Raw genomic sequence first — 20144 nt, 5'->3', positions numbered from 1 at the left:
TTAATTTTTGATATTTTAGTTTGTTCCTAATCAAATGCCATGCATGATTACTGTACAACCACTCTGATGTGTTTTATATTGTGAAAGATATGAATTGCTAATGGTGCTTTACTGTGTTTTACCATGTTTTAGGTGTGTAGCAATCTGTAGTCTGGGGCTGTGGGTGTGTGAAGAGCTGAGACAGACAGAAACTCACCATCAGGTCAAAGATGCCATTAACGTCCTGGGTGTCACACTGAAGGTAATTGTATTTGATTTGTTCTTAATGATCAGATTAGGGATGCTCATATTGACCGTTTAACCGTTAACCGCCAGTAAGAATTTTAACCGATTATTACTATCAGTTAAACGGTTTAATTTTTTTTTTTTTTTTTTTTTTTTTTACGTTTGCTCCATGGTGAAAGAAAAAATGTATTACTCACGGGCGCGTGTCCGTGCAGTACGGCTGTTCAGACATATTTTGCTGAGTAAGCACCTGCTTTACCTTTTCTTAGTTTATGTTACTGATGTAGTAGCCTATATGCAACACGATGGCAATGGCAATATTGGGTTATCAAAGAGTGAATCCATAAATAAATGTAACGTTATTTAATTTCTAAATTAATTATAGTCTAAAGAGTGCGCGCTCTCCTTACTATCACTGGAAAGTTGTCACTCATACATTACTGCAGTTCATCTCACAAAGTTAATAAAAAGTAATAAAATAACCTTTACACTGTACAATTAATCTCTTATTTTCATCATGTCTACACTTTCTTGTTTTAATGAGAGAGTTCGCAGAGGTGTAGAAGCAGAACAGAAACCGGCACTTTGATTGGTGAGTGGATCGTAACATAGCCGCCTCTGATTGGCCACAGCGATAATGTAATCAACAGAAATGTCTGTGATTGGCTATTGAACGCTGTGAAAACACGTTTCTCCACATATGACCAGTGGATGAAAAGACCCGTCCCGAACCGCAAATTGAAAGGATCTTTGTGAAGTGTTTTTGTCGCGGATCTAAGAGTTAACAGACAACGTCCCAGTCTATCCGTGTAGCATGTCCACATGTTAAAAACTAGGTACACTGAGGTATAGGCTGGCCTGCTATATGTTTTTATGTCCGACGAGAAGAATAAGACCGGTACCTTTCTTCAAAGCGCATAGAAGGATTCAGTGTGTTTTAGTTTTGTCATATTAATTAGGTAGTTATTTAATTTATACACATTTAGTATAGGCCTATTTATATTATTATTATTTTTTTTCATTCTGATTTTCTCTGTTCTCAGAAGCGCTGCTGATGCGTGATAATTTGAGTAACGTTATATGTGAATGCAGTTTTTGTTGTTGCTCTGTATGCTGCTGTTTGCACATTAAAATAAAACATTTGCTTGTATTTTTTTATGTATATCATCACAGATACTCGTGCATTCTATTTTTATTTTAAACGAATTTATTATTCTAATTTTATCAGTTAACGGTTAATGTTCGGATAACGAGCAGCGGTTGTCGGTCAGGAGAATTAACCGAAATGAGCATCCCTAGATCAGATTGATTGATGTGTCCTAGTTGTATTAATAATTGTTAATCATTTACAAGTTTTGAGCTGAATCTCACATCTGAAAACAACCATATAATTCTAAAGATTAAGTATACCTGTATGTGATTGTGCATGTTTGTTACATTCAGTCTTTGTTTTGCCAGGTCAAAAAGGCTTGTATTTTTCCTGATCAAATATATTTATATGTCCGCTCAATAAATATAATGGTCACCTGTTGTACTTTGGTATATTCCAAATGCTTTGCAAATACTCTGTTATTAATAAATTGCAGTATAATTGATAAGATTATCTAAAATGTCGATGAGTCATTTAAAACCACTTGTTTTCAAATGATAGCTTCCATCCTGAGTGTTCATGTTCCTTCTCTTATGCAGCGGTGATCACATCCTGTTCATGTTGACACAAAACAGTTCAGGCTAAAATAAAGCTCAGGAAGAGGGTTTCCATCTCTAAAAGCATGTTCTGTTGGGAGTTTATGTGTGGCGGCCTCTCTTCTATTACTCTGAGAAAACACTCACTCTCTCACCTCAGTTTCCACATGCGCCCAGAACAAGAGAGGATTGTGGGTAGAGCAGTAGGCACAATCCATTAACCTGGAATCTACCCAGCTATGCGTTTCTCTGAAATAAGTTAGTGATAAATAGAAATAACAAAGATAGTAATAGAAATGACACAAACACTGCAGTGTGTTTTAATCATAATGATGTGCATTTATTATTTTTCAGTGTCATCTTTTACAACATCATGTTAACAATACTATTTGATTTATAACACATCAGACTGCTAATATTAAATGACATTGACATGTCTCTATATAACTATGTAAAACAAAGATCTATGACTATAATCTAAATCTGTTATTCTAAAGTCTCTAAGAGTGTGTTTATTTGATCGAAAATACAGTAAAAACCGTATTTGCGAAATATTACAATTTACAATAACTGCTTTCTGTTGTAATATATTTTACAATGTAATTTATTCCTGTGATCAAAGCTGAATTGTCAGCATCATTACTCCAGTCTTCAGTGTCACATGATCCTTCAGAAATCAAGAAGCATTTCTGATCATTATTAATGTTGAAAACAGTTGTGGTGCTTAATGTTTTCAGATACTTTGATGAATAGAAAGTTCAGCAGCATTTATTTGAATTATTAATAGAAAGAACAGCATTTATTTAAAAATTACTTTGATGTATAGAAAGTTCAGCAGCATTTATTTGAAAATATTTTTTTTTTACATTTATAGAAGTTTTTACTGACTTTTTAATTATACAATACTGACTTAAAAACATACTGAGCCCAAAGCAGCAGTGTATATTTTATAAAGCATTAGCATTAAAACCTTATCTACTGAGTGTTACTATGAAATTGTGCATATAAATAAGATAATTACATGTTTTTCCTCCTGATCATGTTCATTTAGTGAAAGAAGTAATGAAAACATGCCTTTTTATGTTCATCTTTTGTCTGGACTGTAACGTGAGAGTGAATGTAATTTTGTCTTTTAGTTTGGAAATAAGGTGGTGGCCAATGTGGCCTGTGACATCTTTCAGCTACTGATTTCTCACTGGCAGCACTTACATAGACTGGATCCTTTCCTTCCCAAAAGAATTATAGAGGTACGCACCATTTCAATCAGCGTGATGCATCTGTTGTGAAATTGTATTTGTGACACCTGCTTAATCTCCGCTTTCTCTGTGTTGTAGATTTTTGTAGCAACCATAGCATTTCTTCTGCCCAGTGCTGAACATTCAACAGTTGAAGCAGATAAAAAGGTTAGGAAGCAAAACATCGCTGTTGGTGTAAGGACATGGGAATTCAGAATGAGCAGCATACGGCATTTTTTCCAGCTCTCTGTTATTCTGTCTCTGTGCTCATTTTTCCATCCTTTCTAACAGCTTGTCTTTGGCAGGTTTATTGATTGGTTTGTAGTTGTGTCAAGAGTGTGCTGAATGAATGCTTTCTCTGTGCTCTCTAGTTAATGGTGTCTCTACTGCTGTGCCTGCTGGACTGGTGCATGGCCGTACCTCTCTCCATCCTACTAGAGCCCATCACTATGCCTGTGCTGGATGACCCCGCCTCGCAGAAAGCCCCTCTACTCGACTACATTTACAGGGTGGGTCCTCTAGAATATAAAGCAGAAATATTCCAGTGCATGTGTGTGCGTTACGCTCTAATATAAATGCACTCGTCCCCTCGGAGCTCATATTTAGTCATCAGACACTAATGAGAGGGCATTGAGGGGCACAGAATAAATGAGATATTAGTCCCGGCCTGTTGTGCAGATGCAGACAGACACAGACCTTTGTGCAGATGTCATGCTCCCAGAAAAAAATGGCCAAATTATTTAAATGCCCCATTGTTGGATTGATAAGCTCGTCAATGAATGCTGAACTCAAGAATTCAGTTCATCATCATATGAGAGAAAATGCACCTGCTGCAAAGGGGAAAGGGGAAGAATAAATGTGCTTTGTTTTCCTCTGCACTCGTTTGACTGTTAATCATTTTCTGCTAGTTATTATATGCTCAGTGGGATTACTTTAATCTCTCATTTGTCAGAGCTGAATAGCGTCTAACATGAGCGCATGTACGTAGCCCTCACCAGGACAGCGCACCAGTACTTGTGCGTTTGAGTGTCGTGTCTCAGTTAAGTGCAAGAAATAATGATTAGCGTCTCGAGCCTATAGTACTACTCAAATAATAATTGGTAATGACTGTCCTTTAATGTTATGGAGTCTTAGTTCATTTATGCAGCACAGTTTGAGAAGTGCCACTTACAAAATTTACAGACTAATGAAAATGACTCTGAATCCTCAGAACCGGCAAATGCGGTTTAACACTTAACAATTTCTTTTGTTTTTCTCTTTTCTTATCACTGTATGACTGCTTTTGTACTACGCCAGTTTTTAAAGCAGTCCGTTTATGGCTTAAGAAATTTCTGCCCTTACAAGTAAATATGCCCTGACTGAAGTCCATTGTAAGAGGGTCTGTTACTGATTTACATGGAGAGATGATCCATCACACCTTTGAATGACCCGTACCTCTGATATATCAGCAGTTTCCATTTGCGGCAGATGGCACTAATGGCTCTGTGGTGGTGATTATGCGGCAAATGAAAGTTCTGTGGTTTTATTTTTAGGTATTTTTACGACATGGATTTATAACTGATCGTGTTTATGTAGCTTACAGGGCGGTTGTTTGCTGCGTGAGCGTGCGGTGTTTGAGAATGAGCCAAGGGATAAAGCCTTAATTAAATCAAACAGAGCAAACCTGTTCAGGCACTATGATAAACTGTGCTGGACTGTGTCTTATCTTCTCCAGCCAATAGAGCCATGGCCATCTGTTTTTGCACATCGATACACTCCCATATCACTGGAGAAATAGATTATTAGCCCATAAAGCCCCTCTCGCTGGGTTTCCTGGCTTAGCATTGTAAATATCGTCCCATCTCCATATGGCGGCCCTGTAGCGCTCAACCACACCGTCTGGGTGTAACAACAATGTTTCAATCTATTACAGATTTCTTTTTAATGCATCTCAGTGGAGTGCCAAGAAGAGCATCTTCATGGCTGAAGTAATCTCTGAGTTGTTGATCCTAACAGAGCTCGCTATTTGACGCATTATCATTAGACTTTCAAAAAGCATTACCATCTGAAAAATGCCATTAGTGTCTTACGCTTTACATGTTGTATTTGTAATTCAGTCTAGAGCAACTGAGAATGCAACAATTATTAAATAAATAATCTCACTTTTTTCTAAAGGTGTTCCCCAGGGTTCTGTGTTAGGCCCACAAATCTTTTCTTTTTATTTATTTTTCTTTAGTGATTCTTCTTGTAGTGTGTTTCCGGTCTATTTAATTCGCTGTTCTGCTGTCTTAGGTGCTGCACACCTGTGTATCAGGGTCTAACCTGCACACTCAACAGAGTCACTACCTCCTCAGCCTTGCTGATCTGTCGACAGACTATGAACCCTTCCTGACTTTAGGCAATGTCAAGAGCTTTGAACCACCACCTGTACACAATGTCATGGGAGACTTTGGAAATCTCCTCACTGTGGCTGAAGGTAAGGAATTTCTTTCTGCTTTCAAGAGGCATATAAAGAGTGCAATTAATCTTATTGCATTTGTGCTTAAATGTACTGATGGTTCTAAATATATATTTTAACCACATTGCATCACATTAAAGATTAATTTTTCACTCTTTAATGTCTCTAATGTAAAGACAACTTTGACTAAATTTACTATGTCAACTTTTCAGCATTATTTGCAGAACTGCTGCATCTCCTTTGAAAAACAAAGAAAGTACAAAAAAGGGAACATTTTTAATTTGTGCTTTGAGTTTATCCTGAGCTCTCGTGAATCATATTAGAGCAAATGTAGCACAATGTGAAATGAAATAGAATTTTAAAGAGGTGTGCATTAGTTCCCTCATCCACTCAAAGCAAGCCCATTTATGCCAATTATTAAAGAAATCATTTTTTCCTTCTCCGACCTTGCTTTATCCATTAGGCAATATTTCTTGTGTGTTTTCTACCTTGGCAGGTCATCAAATGTCATCTGTTTTTGTGGGGTTGGGCTGTGGGCTGTGGGGGGGGGGGTTGTTCTTTCCTCTTTCAACGGGGATGCCTTTTATGACAGTACATTTATATCTGTGGAGTAGAGGAAGAAAAAGAATGCTGGCTTTTGCAACGCAAACATCTCCATCCATTGACATGCCTTTTATATCTCTGCGTACAAAAAAAACAAACAACCTCAGCCAAAGAGCAACTCATAAGCAATATCCCAGTACCTAGCTCATATTGATTAGTTCACTTCAAAGCTCTGTGCATCCCTAATGCAACTTGCTCGTCTTTGCAAAGAGCTTTTTCCACTTTGATGGGGATGATGGTATTGATAGCACTGTCACAATGTGAGCACTTCGGTTTTTCCCCCTCCTCTCTCTCTCTCTCATCTTAATCTTAATATCCACTAATGACAACACTAGATTTCTCACTTTGAGAGGTGTTCAGCATTCAGAGGACTTTAATTCATGGTGCTTGCAGAGTCCTATTCACTCCTCACGAAAGGTGTGATGCTCATTAGTGCAGTCCTTTGAGTCTGTTTTAGGGGAATGAATAGATATTTTAAAGGTGTCTGTATGGACACCCATATACATGGTGCAAACGTGGGAAAATGGCCTCCATTGGTCATGACAGCTAAAAGCCAGTGTACCGACCAGCTTTTGACAATAAGTGAGGGAAAATATTGTGCACAGTCAGTCGGTCAGGACTTGTTTTACCCTAAAAATGTCAGTCATATAGCCATGTTGCACAAAAATGTCTTTCTGATTGTGTTTCTGATTGTGTTACACTTATGATGCTTCAAACCAAAGACTTTGGTTGACACTGGAAACACTTTTAATGAAACCTGACAGATTTCTGTCCCTCCAAATTTTGAGGCTTCAAAATTTTAATTAAGAGATCATAAAATTAATCCATATGAATCGAGCAGTTTAATTCAGTATTACACTTTATATGATGAACAGACACATGCATAGAGCTCATGTTTTTCATGTAAAATATTGTCTTTTCAGAAGGCTTAGATTAAACTGTTCCATTCAAATTAAGTACAATTATTAAACATACAATTTTACATAAATTGATTAAAACTTAAAAATTACATGTTTAGGGACCTATGAAATGTTTTATTTTTTTCTCACCATTGTTTATTAAATTTCATTCATTAAATTTATTGTTATCAAATTCTGTGCTTTAGCATGTCTAATTATTTGAATGCATAAAAACAACTTTTTGTTTAATTTTATTCTCAAATTAGCCTTATGAAATGTTTTCCCCTCAGAAATTCTGTATTGTGTATTTACATTTTCAGGTTATCAAATGAACTCATAAAACAATAATTTAATTTAACTTTTAATTATTGAAAATTAAACGAACTTGATTTTTTTGGCAAACAAAGAGGATTTACTATTAAAATTAAAACATGGAAGACGTATGATTATTCCATAAAAAAATAATGTTTTTGTTTGTTTGTTTGTTTGTTAGTTTTTTTAGTAGTAGCAGTAGTAGTATTAGTATGTACATTCTAGTGAACAATAGTATTATATTTCTGGCACAATGTCTTCAAGTTAAACTAGACTTTAATTTTGATGGGTTGCAGTGAATACCTTTACAGTTCTGTGTGTATATGATATGACATTAGATTTACTCAAATGAAACATTAAAATGCTTATGAAGTGAATCTCAGAACAGTTCTGGAGAGCTTATGTCCTCATTTAGTGAAACAGCAGATGCTAAAATCACTACGAGCGTCACACACACTTTAGTATGTATGTAGTAAACAAAACCATGCGTCTGCATCATTCATTTATACAGAGACATGCAGGATTCATATTTATTTTTGCGACTTACTATTTACAGATACTAGTCCATATCACAATCTGATAAACTTTTTTTTCTGAAGATTTTATTTTGCCATTTTTGCCTTTATTGCAGTGTTGTTTTTGACAACCATCTTAGATTAAGTCTTAGTTTTAGTCTTTTGGACTAAAATGCTTATTAGTTTTAGTCAAATTTTAGTCACTTCTAAATGTGATAGTTTTAGTCCAATTTTAGTCGACGAAAAGTCAAAAAGGTTTTAGTCTAGTTTTAGTCAAAAAAAATGGGAAAAAGTAGTCTTTTAACAAATTAATGTAGGTCAGTAAGTATTTTGCTGTTGGGTAGTGTCACTTATAAGTTGTGAAAATAGCAGATCTATAGTTCAACACATTGTGAGCTTCCGGATCGACTATTTTCACCAATAATTACAATAATGAAGGAATGGTTTTAGACATAATATACATATATTTGAAATAGACCCATAGGTCCTCTCGCCGTTTGCGACCACCCTGTGTGCAAACTGCTGCCATCATGGTTAATCGTCTGTCTGTCTGAGTGACAACAATGCGACGTGTTGAGCACGTTGTGCGCTGCACGCCAGGTGGTTGGCGTAACCAAACAAGGATAGAATGCTAAAACGGCTTGCCATACTAGTATGGCAAAGAGTATTTAATGCTAAAACGGCTTGCCATAGCGGCAGATACTTTTTAGGTTTTAATTGGCATGCACAATAAGCAGAAATGTCGTGCATTTTAAACGTCTGACGGACCACCCACTAACATTTTCGTCTATTCTCGTCTCGCCAACGAAAACTCACGTCTCATCATGTTTTAGTCATCGAGGAGCCATTTTATCTCATTATTGTCATGAAAAAAAGTGGCGTCAACGAAATGATTTCGTCATCGTCATCGTTGACGAAAACAACACTGCTTTATTGTGATAGGACAGATCAGATATGACAGGAAGCGAAGTGGGAGAGAGATAGGGGGCGGGGTCGAGAAAGGTCCACAAGGCTATCGGCGCCACGATTTTGATCTTTTGATCAATTCATCCAAACTCGAAGAAATTCCATGACATACAATGCTATATAGTACATTCAATTTTTATGATTGTATTCCGCAATTCCGTCCAGCGTTTTAAGCATCGTGGAAATCATAGGGCCCCAGTGATGTGCTATTTCTATGTATATGAGCAGCAAAGGCTATGTTCTCTCTCTTTTAATGTGCATTTAAATAAATAAATATTTAAATAAATTGCTAACATAATTTAGTTTTTTTTAACTAATCCTTTGAATATACCTGCAAGCTGTATGTTTTATAATTTACTAAACTGAAGTTTTTTCATGTCCCAGAAAAGAAAAGGAGAAGCATGGAGCTGATTCCTCTGACTGCTCGGATGGTAATGACACACCTGGTCAATCATTTGGGCCACCATCCTCTCAGCGGTGGCCCTGCCCTCTTAAACAGCCTAGTCAGCGAGAACCATGACAACCCCTATGTAGAGTCTTCTGAGCTTTCGTCTGAAGTCTTCAAAAGCCCCAATCTACAGCTCTTTGTCTTTAATGACAGCACACTAGTCTCATACCTGCAGATCCCCTCTGACAATTCCAGCACAGCTGCAGTAGGTGCCAACCCGAGGGATCATTCCTCTGAGGTCCGTGTCATCGTCAGGGACATCTCGGGAAAGTACTCATGGGACGGCAGTGTTCTGTTCCGCACTTTGGATGGAACTGGCTTGAGCTCCGGTGGCGGCAGAGATCAGTTGTCACACGACGCTACTCGCTCTGAAAAGCAAGGGTCTGTCTGCTCCAGTAAATGCTCCTCTGAGTTGGAAGTGGAAGATGGCGTGGATGTGTTGGACAAGCTACTGGAAGACCTTGGCTATAGCAGCCCAGAGTGCCTGCCGCAGCCCCAGCTAAGGCTCACCCAGCCACCCTCTCCACCCATCGGCATGAACCCGGAGATGGAAGGGCTCATCATTGATGCCATCCACAGACAGGCCAAGCAGGAGGACGAGGAGCTGGCCCGACGACAGACTGAAGACCCCAGCATCAGAGCTGACAGACAGAGAGAGCCCACGCACCAGGAGCCAAAATCTCCTTTTTACCTCTGCAGACTTATCCTCAACGACCTCGGCATGAACTCATGGGATCGCAGGTACAGTATGAGAATTGCTGGAAAGCATTTTTGAATGAATGGCACATACCAAGACGGAAATTCAGTCACCCATTTGCAAAGCTGCTCTTCTCCATGTTTTTACAAGACCATTTGTGACCCTGGACCACAAAACCAGTCAAAAGGATCCTTTTTTTTTATTTTTTATTGAGATTCATACATCATCATAAGCTGAATAAATAAGCTTTCCATTGATGTATGGTTAGTTAGGATAGGATAATATTTGGCCGAGATAGAGTACAACTGTACTAAAAAGGTGACAACTATTTAAAAATCTGGAATCTGAGTGCAAAACATTCAGAAGAAAGTACTGAGAAAATCGCCTTTAAAGTTGTCCAAATGAAGTTTTTAGCAATGTATATTACTAATCAAAAATTAAGTTTATATATATATATATATTTATTGTAGGAAATTTAGAAAATATCTTCATAGAGCATGATCTTTACTTAATATCCTTTTTAAAATGTATCATTTTGACCCATACAATGTATTTTTGGCTATTGCTACAAATATACCTGTGCTACTTAAGATTAGTTTTGTGGTCCAGGGTCACATTTTGAGACAAATTTCACACTTTCTAAAATTCCATATCTTTTGTTTTGTTCCCTTTCTGCATGATAGAATGTAATAAATGTGGGGACTCTCATTCTGTTTCATTGAATTAAAGCAAAAAATTAGGACAAAGACAGAATCATGTCATGTTATGCCCTGACATGATTTGTTTGTTGAAATTTTTTCAAGTGAAAAACTGATTTTTATCAGAAACTACAGAGTGGGACTTTTATCACTGATCCCTGTTCATATTATTCACATTAAAGTTGCGTATTTGTGTTAATTGATTTTTGGATGATATACTATATTACATTAATATAATTATGTCTGGAAGAACAAGAGCTAATAATCTATATTCTATAAATCTACTTTTATGGTGCCTGTTATTTCTGAATAGAAAAAATTAGCTTGAACACTATTTTATTTATTTATGTATATATAATATATATGTTATGATTATGAAAAATATCACATTTTTTATTTGTTTGTTTTTAAGGGCCTCTTCGCATATCACAATATATGAGCATGCCACAAAATGTGTGAATATAATTGCATGGGTTCTAAATACTAGATTTTTTTTATTATTATTTGTAGTTTTACTTCTGAGCAATGTTATGATTCTGTAGTGTTTATGGTCTTCAGATTACTTACAGACCTTGGTTGTACTGTGGTTGAACTGGGATAGAAGAAAATATTTTAGCATTGAAAAAATTGCAGTTTGAGTGATTTCACCTTTCTCCATGTATTTTTTGAAAAGTTTTTCCTGGTTTTTATGACTGTTCCATTTCTATTTCTCTTCATAGAAAAAGCTTTCATCTTCTTAAGAAGAACTCCAAGCTCTTGAGAGAGCTGAAGAATTTGGACTCAAGGCAATGGTAAGGGTTTCTGCTTCTGCACAGCCTCATTTCAGAAGACCACAACATCTGATCTTCGTGCCTTATAGTTTCATGCAGATAATCACACACCAAGTAAATCTGCGACATGAAAACATTATCGTAACCTTCTGTCTGACTCCTCGGCACTTAACGCTAAAAATCAGCAGCAAACAACAGCATGCATTTGGAGAGCTCAATCATGCAGCCTAATGCCAGTCTACAGAGAGTGGCTAAATCCTTTAAAAGCACTATTAAGGAGACATGTCTTAAGACCACTCTCAGATACTCCGCTCCTCACGGCCTAATCCTGCCCACGTCTGGCTGATCACAGCTCCACACTTCTCAGCCAACAGCGATCAATAGACGCTCAGAGTGGCTAATTACAGAGGCTTATTAAAGAATACCCCCAGGATCGGGCCACCGTTTCCCTCTGCATGCATAGCCGGCCCACTCATGGCAACCGCTGACTGAGCATGCCAAACATCACACTGCAAGGGCATGATGCTTCCTTAGCAACACTGCTCAAAGAGACACACACATACACACTGCATACCTGAATTTGATTTATTAGCAAATAGCAGTGAAGTTATACCATTTTTTGCAAAAAGTAATTGTTAAGATGTGTGATTTAATGAGCACAACAAAGGTGGTGCTATGTATAGGCTACTGGGCATCCCATTACTTGCCTTTATGTTTTAAAGAAATCACAACTGTTCTTTAGAGAGAGAACTAATAGATTTGAGTTAAAATCAATTGTTATTATTTACTTTCAAAAGCATCATATTTACATTGGTTCCACATTTTGGGCTTAACTCTTCACACCATATGATGTTTTAGTTAGTCTTCATACCATATGAGGCCTTTAACAAAAAGGGAATATTTTATAAAATTGTAACACCCAGCAAGAACATTTAGACCCTTTCTACTTTTCAAAATTTTTACACACATTATAGAGTTGAAAACATCTAATATTTAGCACACACACACAAGTTTTAAAAGAGACTCGCTGCTCATTGAGGCTGCATTTATTTGATAAAAATACAGAAAAACTGTAATATTGTGAAGTCTTAATGCAATTTAAAATAGTGGTTTTCTATTTGAATATACTTTAAAATAAAATGTATTCCTGTAATGCAAAGCTGAATTTTCAGCGTCATTACTCCAGTATTCAGTGTCACGTGATCCTTCAGAAATCATGCTAATATGCTGATTTATTATCAGCATTGGAAACAGTTGTGCTGCTTTATTTATTTATTTATTTATTTATTTTGGAAACTGTGATATTTTTTCTGGATTCTTTGATAAATTAAACCTTAAAATCAACAGCATTTATTTAAAATATAAAACTTTTGTTACAATAAACACCTCATTCTTTCTCTCTTTGAAAGAAATTAATACTTTTATTCAGCAAGGGTGTGTTAAATTGATACAAAATGATAGTAAAGACATATAGTAATAAATCAGTATATTAGAATGATTTCTGAAGGATCATGTGACACTCAAGACTGATGAAAATTCAGCTTTGCATCACAGGAATATGCTTTTTTTTTTTTTTTTTTTTTTTTTTACATACATACATACATTTTAACTACAGTCATTATAGTTAACTAAAACTAAAACCATAAAAAAAAACTTTTGTTATTTGAAATGAAATAAACTTTAACTGAAATAAAATAAAATATATGTAAAATATTTGACCTAGTTGCCAGAGCAATATTTCTCATTTTCATTTTGTTTAACTTGATGTAATGAAATAACTGATCCTTGAATAAAATTAACTAAATAAAACAATAAAAACTATGAAAACGCGAGAAGCATAAATATATAAAAAAATATAATCTAATTCAAAATATTAAAAAATATACTAATATATTATCTTAATGATACTAAAATAACACTGATGTAAACTCCATACCCCAAATTTATTTAGAAGAAAAAGCTGAACAATCACATTGCATTAATATTTAGCACATGTGCATTCCATTTAGTCTTTGAGATGTTTTATTTACTTTGATTACAAACACAGTCTGCATCAAATATGGTAACACCTGAAATTTAATGACATTTATTATTGTTTCAGTTCATTGTGTGTTTTTGTTTTCAGTCGGGAGACGCACAAGATTGCCGTATTCTACATTGGAGAAGGCCAGGAGGACAAATGCTCCATTCTGTCCAACACAGAAGGCAGTCAGGCTTATGAGGACTTTGTCTCTGGGCTTGGATGGGAGGTGAAATAACACATCAAATGCACTTGATGAGTTTGTAGTGAGACAATGTTGTGTCCTGGGAATAAGTAAGAGCATCTCTCTTTCAGGTGAATCTGGCCACTCACTGCGGGTTTCTGGGTGGCTTGCAGAGAAATGGCAGCACAGGAAGCACAGCACCATATTACGCTACCTCCAACGTGGAGGTCATCTTCCATGTGTCGACGCGAATGCCTTCTGATTCGGAAGACTCCATCACCAAAAAGGTAATTTCAGTCACCTCATATCCTTTTTGACAAGAACCATACGATATTACAATAAACATTCTGTCTTTAGATAGGAGATTTACTGATTGACATATGAAACTGGTGGAAGAGTTGTCTTTAAAAAAATAAGTAGCCATTATGAGAATCATTTTTAGAGAAGTTTAATAAAATGCCACTCCATGGTCAGGAGTGCACAAAACTTCAGTTTTAAATTGACCTTATTTTAAACCCAGCCTTTTAGTTGTTGTTGCTATCGCTGTAAAGCTTTCTGCTACTAGCCCATGTTTTGCCACTGCCAAACAGCAAGAGAGAAGCAAAAATAAATGAGTGAAAATTGAGTGCATTTATATATCTAGTAATCATATATATTGACCAAAATGGTCTTGAATGAAGATTTAGTAGTTTATAAGTAAAGCATTTGCCAAAGGTAACTAAAAGTGCTTGACAAGTAAAGAGATGTAAAAACACAAACAAAATTACCATCCAATGTGTAGCTTATTTAAAAGCAAGTTTGCAAAATCTGCAGATACATAAGTGTATAAGAGCATAAATAAAACACAAGTAATTCATAATGCCATTCTAAAACTAGAACTGCTGGGTACAAAAAAAAAACAGCTCCAGTTTTACTGTGCTCAAACGGCAGTAACCTAATCTGTCCACTAATCTCACAACATCTAGTGACAGCATCTTAAATGCAAGTTTTCCTGCTTGTGCTAATAGGGACATACCATTTTGCTAATAAAACTCTTGTCTCATTACAAAAAATAAATACATAAAATCATTTAAGATCAAGAGTTAAGTCAGTAAATACAATAAATAGGACAGATAAAATAAAAACACAAAATACAAACTTTTCTATAAATGCAAAAATGAAATGTTTCCCTTCAGGTTGGTGTTTCCTTTAAAGGTCAAAATTACTTGGATAAAATAGAACAGCAAACCTCACATACACGACCAGCCAAATTGGTTGAATAGTAATATTGTTAATGTTTTTTAAAGAATTCTCTTCTGCTCAGCAAGCCTGCATTTATTTGAACTAAAATACAACAAAAGCAGTAATATAGTGAAATATTTATACCATTTAAAATAACTGTTTTCTATTTGAATATATTTTAAAATGTAATTTCCTCCTTTGATCAAATCTAAATTTTCAGCAACATTACTACAGTCTTTAGTGTCACACGATCCTTCAGAAATCATTTTAATATGCTAATAAGATTTTTTTTTTTTTAATATTGTTATTATCGATCTTTAAAACAGTTGAGTAAATTTTCTTCAGGATTCTTTGCTGAATAGAAAAATCCTAAAATCTGCATTTATCTGAATTAAAAAGCTTTTGTAACATTATGCACTATACCATTCAAAGGTCAGTGTATATATTTTAATTGATCAAAAGGAATACTTTTATTTAGGCATGGGTGGTTTAAATTGATCAAAAGTGATGATATAGACATGTATAATGTTACAAAAGATAAAAGATTTCGATTTCAGATAAATGCTGTTCTTCAACATCCTAATACATATATATATATTTTTAGCAGCAAATCAGAATATTTAAATGATTCATGAAGCATGGTGTGACTGGAGTAATGATGCAAAAAATTCAGCTTTACAATCACAGGAATAAATTACATTTGAAAACATTCAAGTAGAAAATTGTTATTTTAAATAATAACAATATTTCAAAGTTTTACTGTTTTTGCTGTACTGTGGATCAAAAAAATACAGGCTTGGTGAGCAAATGAGTCTAATTTAAAAACCATTAAAAATCTAACTGTTAAAACCATTTGACAGGTATTGTATAAACAAAAATCCAAAAAGTACAGTAAGAATACAGTAAAATACATTGGAGGATTCACAGTCTCTGTCACACACACACACACACACACATCTACATTATTGTACAACTAAAAAAAGTTAGAAAAAGGGTAAAATCATTCAAATGCATGTGTTTGTTATTATAATTTACTATTTCAACAGTGTGACCTGTGCATAAAAAATAAATTAAAAAATTTATGAGAATACTATGACATAAATGTTTGCTTACCCCTAAAAAACAGTTATTAAAACCATTTCATCCAGTATAAATGGTGATTTAATGACTGCAGTTCGTTGTTCAGACTTGACAGCAGGTGAGTGACACGCGTGTAGAGCGTGACTTTTGGACCGTGCTGCTGATTGCACGGCTCTGTCAGACCGCTGAGAGCTGTGAGAGCGTGTCGTCAGCGAGGGAGCCGAGCATGTGCAGGTTTAGTAACAGCTCTCGCTCTCTGGTCTCCTGTGCGCGCTGTGACCGGGGCCCCGATCAGCACATTAACTCACGCCGCAAGGGCCAAAGGCCTGCCGGATACCAGCAGGGCCCTGCTATCGAATTCCGCCCGTGTCGGCGGGACAGCGATCGACATGCGTTAGCAGGTTAACGCTGGCAAAATGAGCCGGTAGGAACCTGCTTAGTTTGAGCGCTCAATCTGATCATGCGCAGGCCTGCAGAGAGAAAAATTCATCAGGCTCCCGGACATTGAAGCCTCTCGCTGTCAGAGCTCATATTAGCCCATCTCAGCCACACTCCGCTTCCTCCGTTCGGCGTGGGGAGGGAGCGTGTGTGCCGTGAGCCGTGCTCAGTTCATTTTGGCCATCAGGCCCCGTAATTGCCGTGCTCCCGCTCTGGCAGCGAGAGAGGGCGACTGTTGGGCGGCACGTGTGCGGGGAGGGGTGAAAGGGCTATTTTATCAGCCACAGGCAGACAGGAAGTAACCCCACTAATTTACAAATGCAACTTTCAGAGGTAGCGAAAGAAAGGAGGGGTGAAGAACCGACAGCAAGGAAAACAGAGGGAGAAAAAGAGAAGAATTCCTGAATCCAATTGAGTGCTGGGGGGCAGAACGGAGCAGAGCAGCTGGCTGGGCTAGTAATGCAGTTACTGGGAGGGTGTTGCCATGCGAGGCCACGGTGTCAGGAGGCAGCCGGTCATCCAACCACACACACACACACACACACACACACTCTTTTGTTGCAGAGGGAGGGACGCTGCTTCTTTACAAGGCAGTGTTTGAGCTTCAAGGCATCTCTTGCTCTGCTTAGTGTCTGTGTGTTTACAGTCTGCATGTATATGTTATGCTCTACAAACTTAAAAAATGGTTCTTTTAAGACCTGTTCACTGAAAGGTACTTTGTGTTCCCAAAATTATTCTTCTATGGCATCACTGTGAAAACACTCTGTTGGAACCTTAATTTTTAAAGGATAACTTTACTTCCAGAAAAAAACTTTACAGATAGTTTACTCACCCCCTTGTCATCCAAGATGTTAATGTCTTTCTTTCTTTAGTCGTAAAGAAATAGTTTTTCGAGAGAAAGCATTTCAGGATTTTTTTCCATATAGTGGACTTCTATGGTGCCTCCAAGTTTAAACTTCCAAAATGCTGTTTAAATGCAGCTTTAAATGATCCCAGCTGAGTAATAAGGATCTTATCTAGCTAATCGATCTGTTATTTTTTTATTTTATTTTTGACAATTTATGTACATTTAAGCTCAAATGCTTGTCTTGTCTAGCTCTGCATGAACTCTTTGTATTCCGGTTCAAGACAGTTGGGGTATGTTGAAAAACCCCCATCTTATTTTCTCCTCCAACTTAAAAATCGTCCTACATCGCTGCAGAAGTACCGACCCAGTGTTTACAAAGTGAACGTGCAAAGATCAAAAATCCTTTACAAAAAATGTAAAACAGCGATGTAGGAGAGCAAGCATTTTAATGTTGGAGGAGAAAATGAGATGAGAGTTTTTCAACCTATACCCTAACTGCCTTGAACTAGAATACACAGAGTTTTGTTGTTTTTTGTTGTTTTTTTAAGAAAATAACCGATCGTTTCGCTACATAAGACCCTTCTTCCTCAGCTGGGATAATAATGTCACCATTTCTGTTGCTCATACTTAAAGTTTTGGACAATCTTTAGCATTAAACAATTATATCTTAGGCTAAAAAGTTGTAAAACATAGGTCTAAATTATCATTTTAGATGTCTTAATTTTTAAAAATTCAGAAAATTCAGAAAGGGATTATATTAAACTTAAACAGTGTTCGGATGACATTCACATCATCCTGGGAGGTTTATATTTTTGAGGTTTTCATCACATGTTCAAGTCACTTTGTCAGAGTAAGATGGCAATATACCTTTTCTACTTCAAATTCTGCAACAAATTCTGTTTTTTAAACTCGACACAAAAAGATCTGTAAATAATCTTCTTTTGTTGTTAGTTTTAAAAAATGCACTATTAATGCAGATGTTGCATCTACTGTGTCATCCATATTTTCTGACACGTCCTCAACTCAAAAAAAAATCTCGGCCTAAAAAAAATCCAATGTTTTCCTTTGTGGTGACATTCATGTATGTTTAGCTCATTAATACAATTTTTCTGGAGCAACTTTGCATTAGTAGTCAAATACACAACGCTGTTGTGTGTTCTATCAGTGAATATCATGCAATTATGCGAAACACTTGCTTCTGATCTACTGATATGGCAGTGTTTACTCGATCGTTTTAATATTATAATATGTTTTAAATGGTTGAAAGAGTTTTATCTCCCTCATCTCTTTTAATAAGGAGCTGGCTATAGTAAAACGTAAACATTTGTGACCCTGGACCACAAAATCCGTCATAAGGGGAATTTTTTTTAAAGCTTTCAATTGATGTATGGTTTGTTAGGATAGGACAATATTTGGCCGAGATACAACTATTTGAAAATCTGCAATCAGATCAAAATATTGAAAAGAAAAAAGTTCTTAGCAATGCATATTAATAATCAGAAATAAAGTTTTGATATATTTATAACATGAAATTTACTAAATATCTTCATGGAACATGATCTTAATATGCTCATGATTTTTGGCATAAAAAAATCAACAATTATGACCTAAACAATGTATTTTTGGCTATTGCTACAAATATACCTGTGCTACTTAAGACTGGTTTTGTGGTCCAGGGTCACATTTTAAAATTAAAATACTGGTTTTATCAAGGTTGTTTATAATTAATAATGTCCTGTGCAAATCATGTGCTAAAATCCCAACCTGAGCCATATCTACAGACCAGTATGTCAATATGTCTTAGAGATGCACTCTACTGGCTTGTGCGGAAAGAATCAGCCACCCAGAATGCCCTGGCAACCACCCACAACACCTTCTCAGGCACTCTACTTAAGCCTATACCAAAGTTCAGGTTTCTTACAAGTCTGCGGTCTTTAACATCTGCTCCCTTTCATTGAGAATGGCATCTGGCGTACGTGTACAATGCGTTGTGTATTTCCTCTCGCCGCCCAACCTGTTTACATGCCGCCAATTCTTCTGCTGACTCTCCAAATGGATCGGTATGTGCCGACCCAATCAGCTTGTTGTGGAGTTGTTTAATTTTAGCCCATTAGCATAATTAAGGGCTTATGGGGAAATGTGGTAATTGCATTTTTGGTGAAGAGGACATGTTTTGGTAATGGCTCATTAGGCATGGGTGCATCGGCAGATGTTTAACGACCCATTGAGAAGTGCTCGCTTAAGGCCGCGCCGTCGCAGCGACATGCTTCCAAGACTCCTCTTTTTTGATTACAGAGGTCACTTTAATTTCTCACCATTTTGGTAATAGTCCACTTAATTGTTGTTAATTATTTGGAATGAACTCTTTATGGTCTGTCTGTGCTGCTTCTGTTTTGTTTAGTCTTTGACAGTAAATGATGCTCTGAGCCCCACAAAAAAACACTTGTGTGTTGCATAAAACATTATTTTGATCATTTTGGATCAGGGTGATGTAAGCAAACATTTCTATCACATTATTTTTAATTTGCTTGCTAACAATATATTCCATTGTTCACACTCACTTCAAGTCAGTCAAATGAATAGAAAAGGTCACATTTTTATAGATTTATTGTTCAGTCAAATATTATTGCAAGGAAAAAAAGTTTTTATCCGTTTTCTTTTCTTTTCAGTTCATTATTACAAAAGATTGGAATGCCCAATTAATACCTGCATTTTTTTTTCATACTGACTCATACTATTTGAGTACTTAGAAACAGTTTCTACTGGTTATCTTTTCAGCATTTCTTGTCTGAATATAAAAAAACCTTTACAGCATTGACAGCTAGTACAGCACATCTCTAAACCCATTGCTCTGATATACAGT

At 36.3% G+C, this 20144-nt stretch overlaps 1 protein-coding gene across 1 annotated transcript in view; it reads left to right on the top strand.

Moving 5' to 3' along the window:
• ralgapa2 (Ral GTPase activating protein catalytic subunit alpha 2) overlaps positions 1 to 20144 on the top strand; it is a 159208-nt gene that overhangs the window by 89320 nt on the left and 49744 nt on the right. Inside the window, exons 26-34 of the mRNA XM_073826619.1 lie at positions 133 to 241; positions 3048 to 3158; positions 3246 to 3314; positions 3518 to 3655; positions 5418 to 5601; positions 9263 to 10067; positions 11441 to 11512; positions 13617 to 13740; positions 13827 to 13982. Coding sequence (XP_073682720.1) covers positions 133 to 241; positions 3048 to 3158; positions 3246 to 3314; positions 3518 to 3655; positions 5418 to 5601; positions 9263 to 10067; positions 11441 to 11512; positions 13617 to 13740; positions 13827 to 13982 — 1768 coding nt within the window. The remainder of the gene's footprint in view (positions 1 to 132; positions 242 to 3047; positions 3159 to 3245; positions 3315 to 3517; positions 3656 to 5417; positions 5602 to 9262; positions 10068 to 11440; positions 11513 to 13616; positions 13741 to 13826; positions 13983 to 20144) is intronic.

This window comes from Garra rufa, chromosome 21 (assembly GCF_049309525.1).
Source record: "Garra rufa chromosome 21, GarRuf1.0, whole genome shotgun sequence".
Classification (NCBI taxonomy): Eukaryota; Metazoa; Chordata; class Actinopteri; order Cypriniformes; family Cyprinidae; genus Garra; species Garra rufa.
This window is presented reverse-complemented; position numbering and strand designations above follow the sequence as displayed.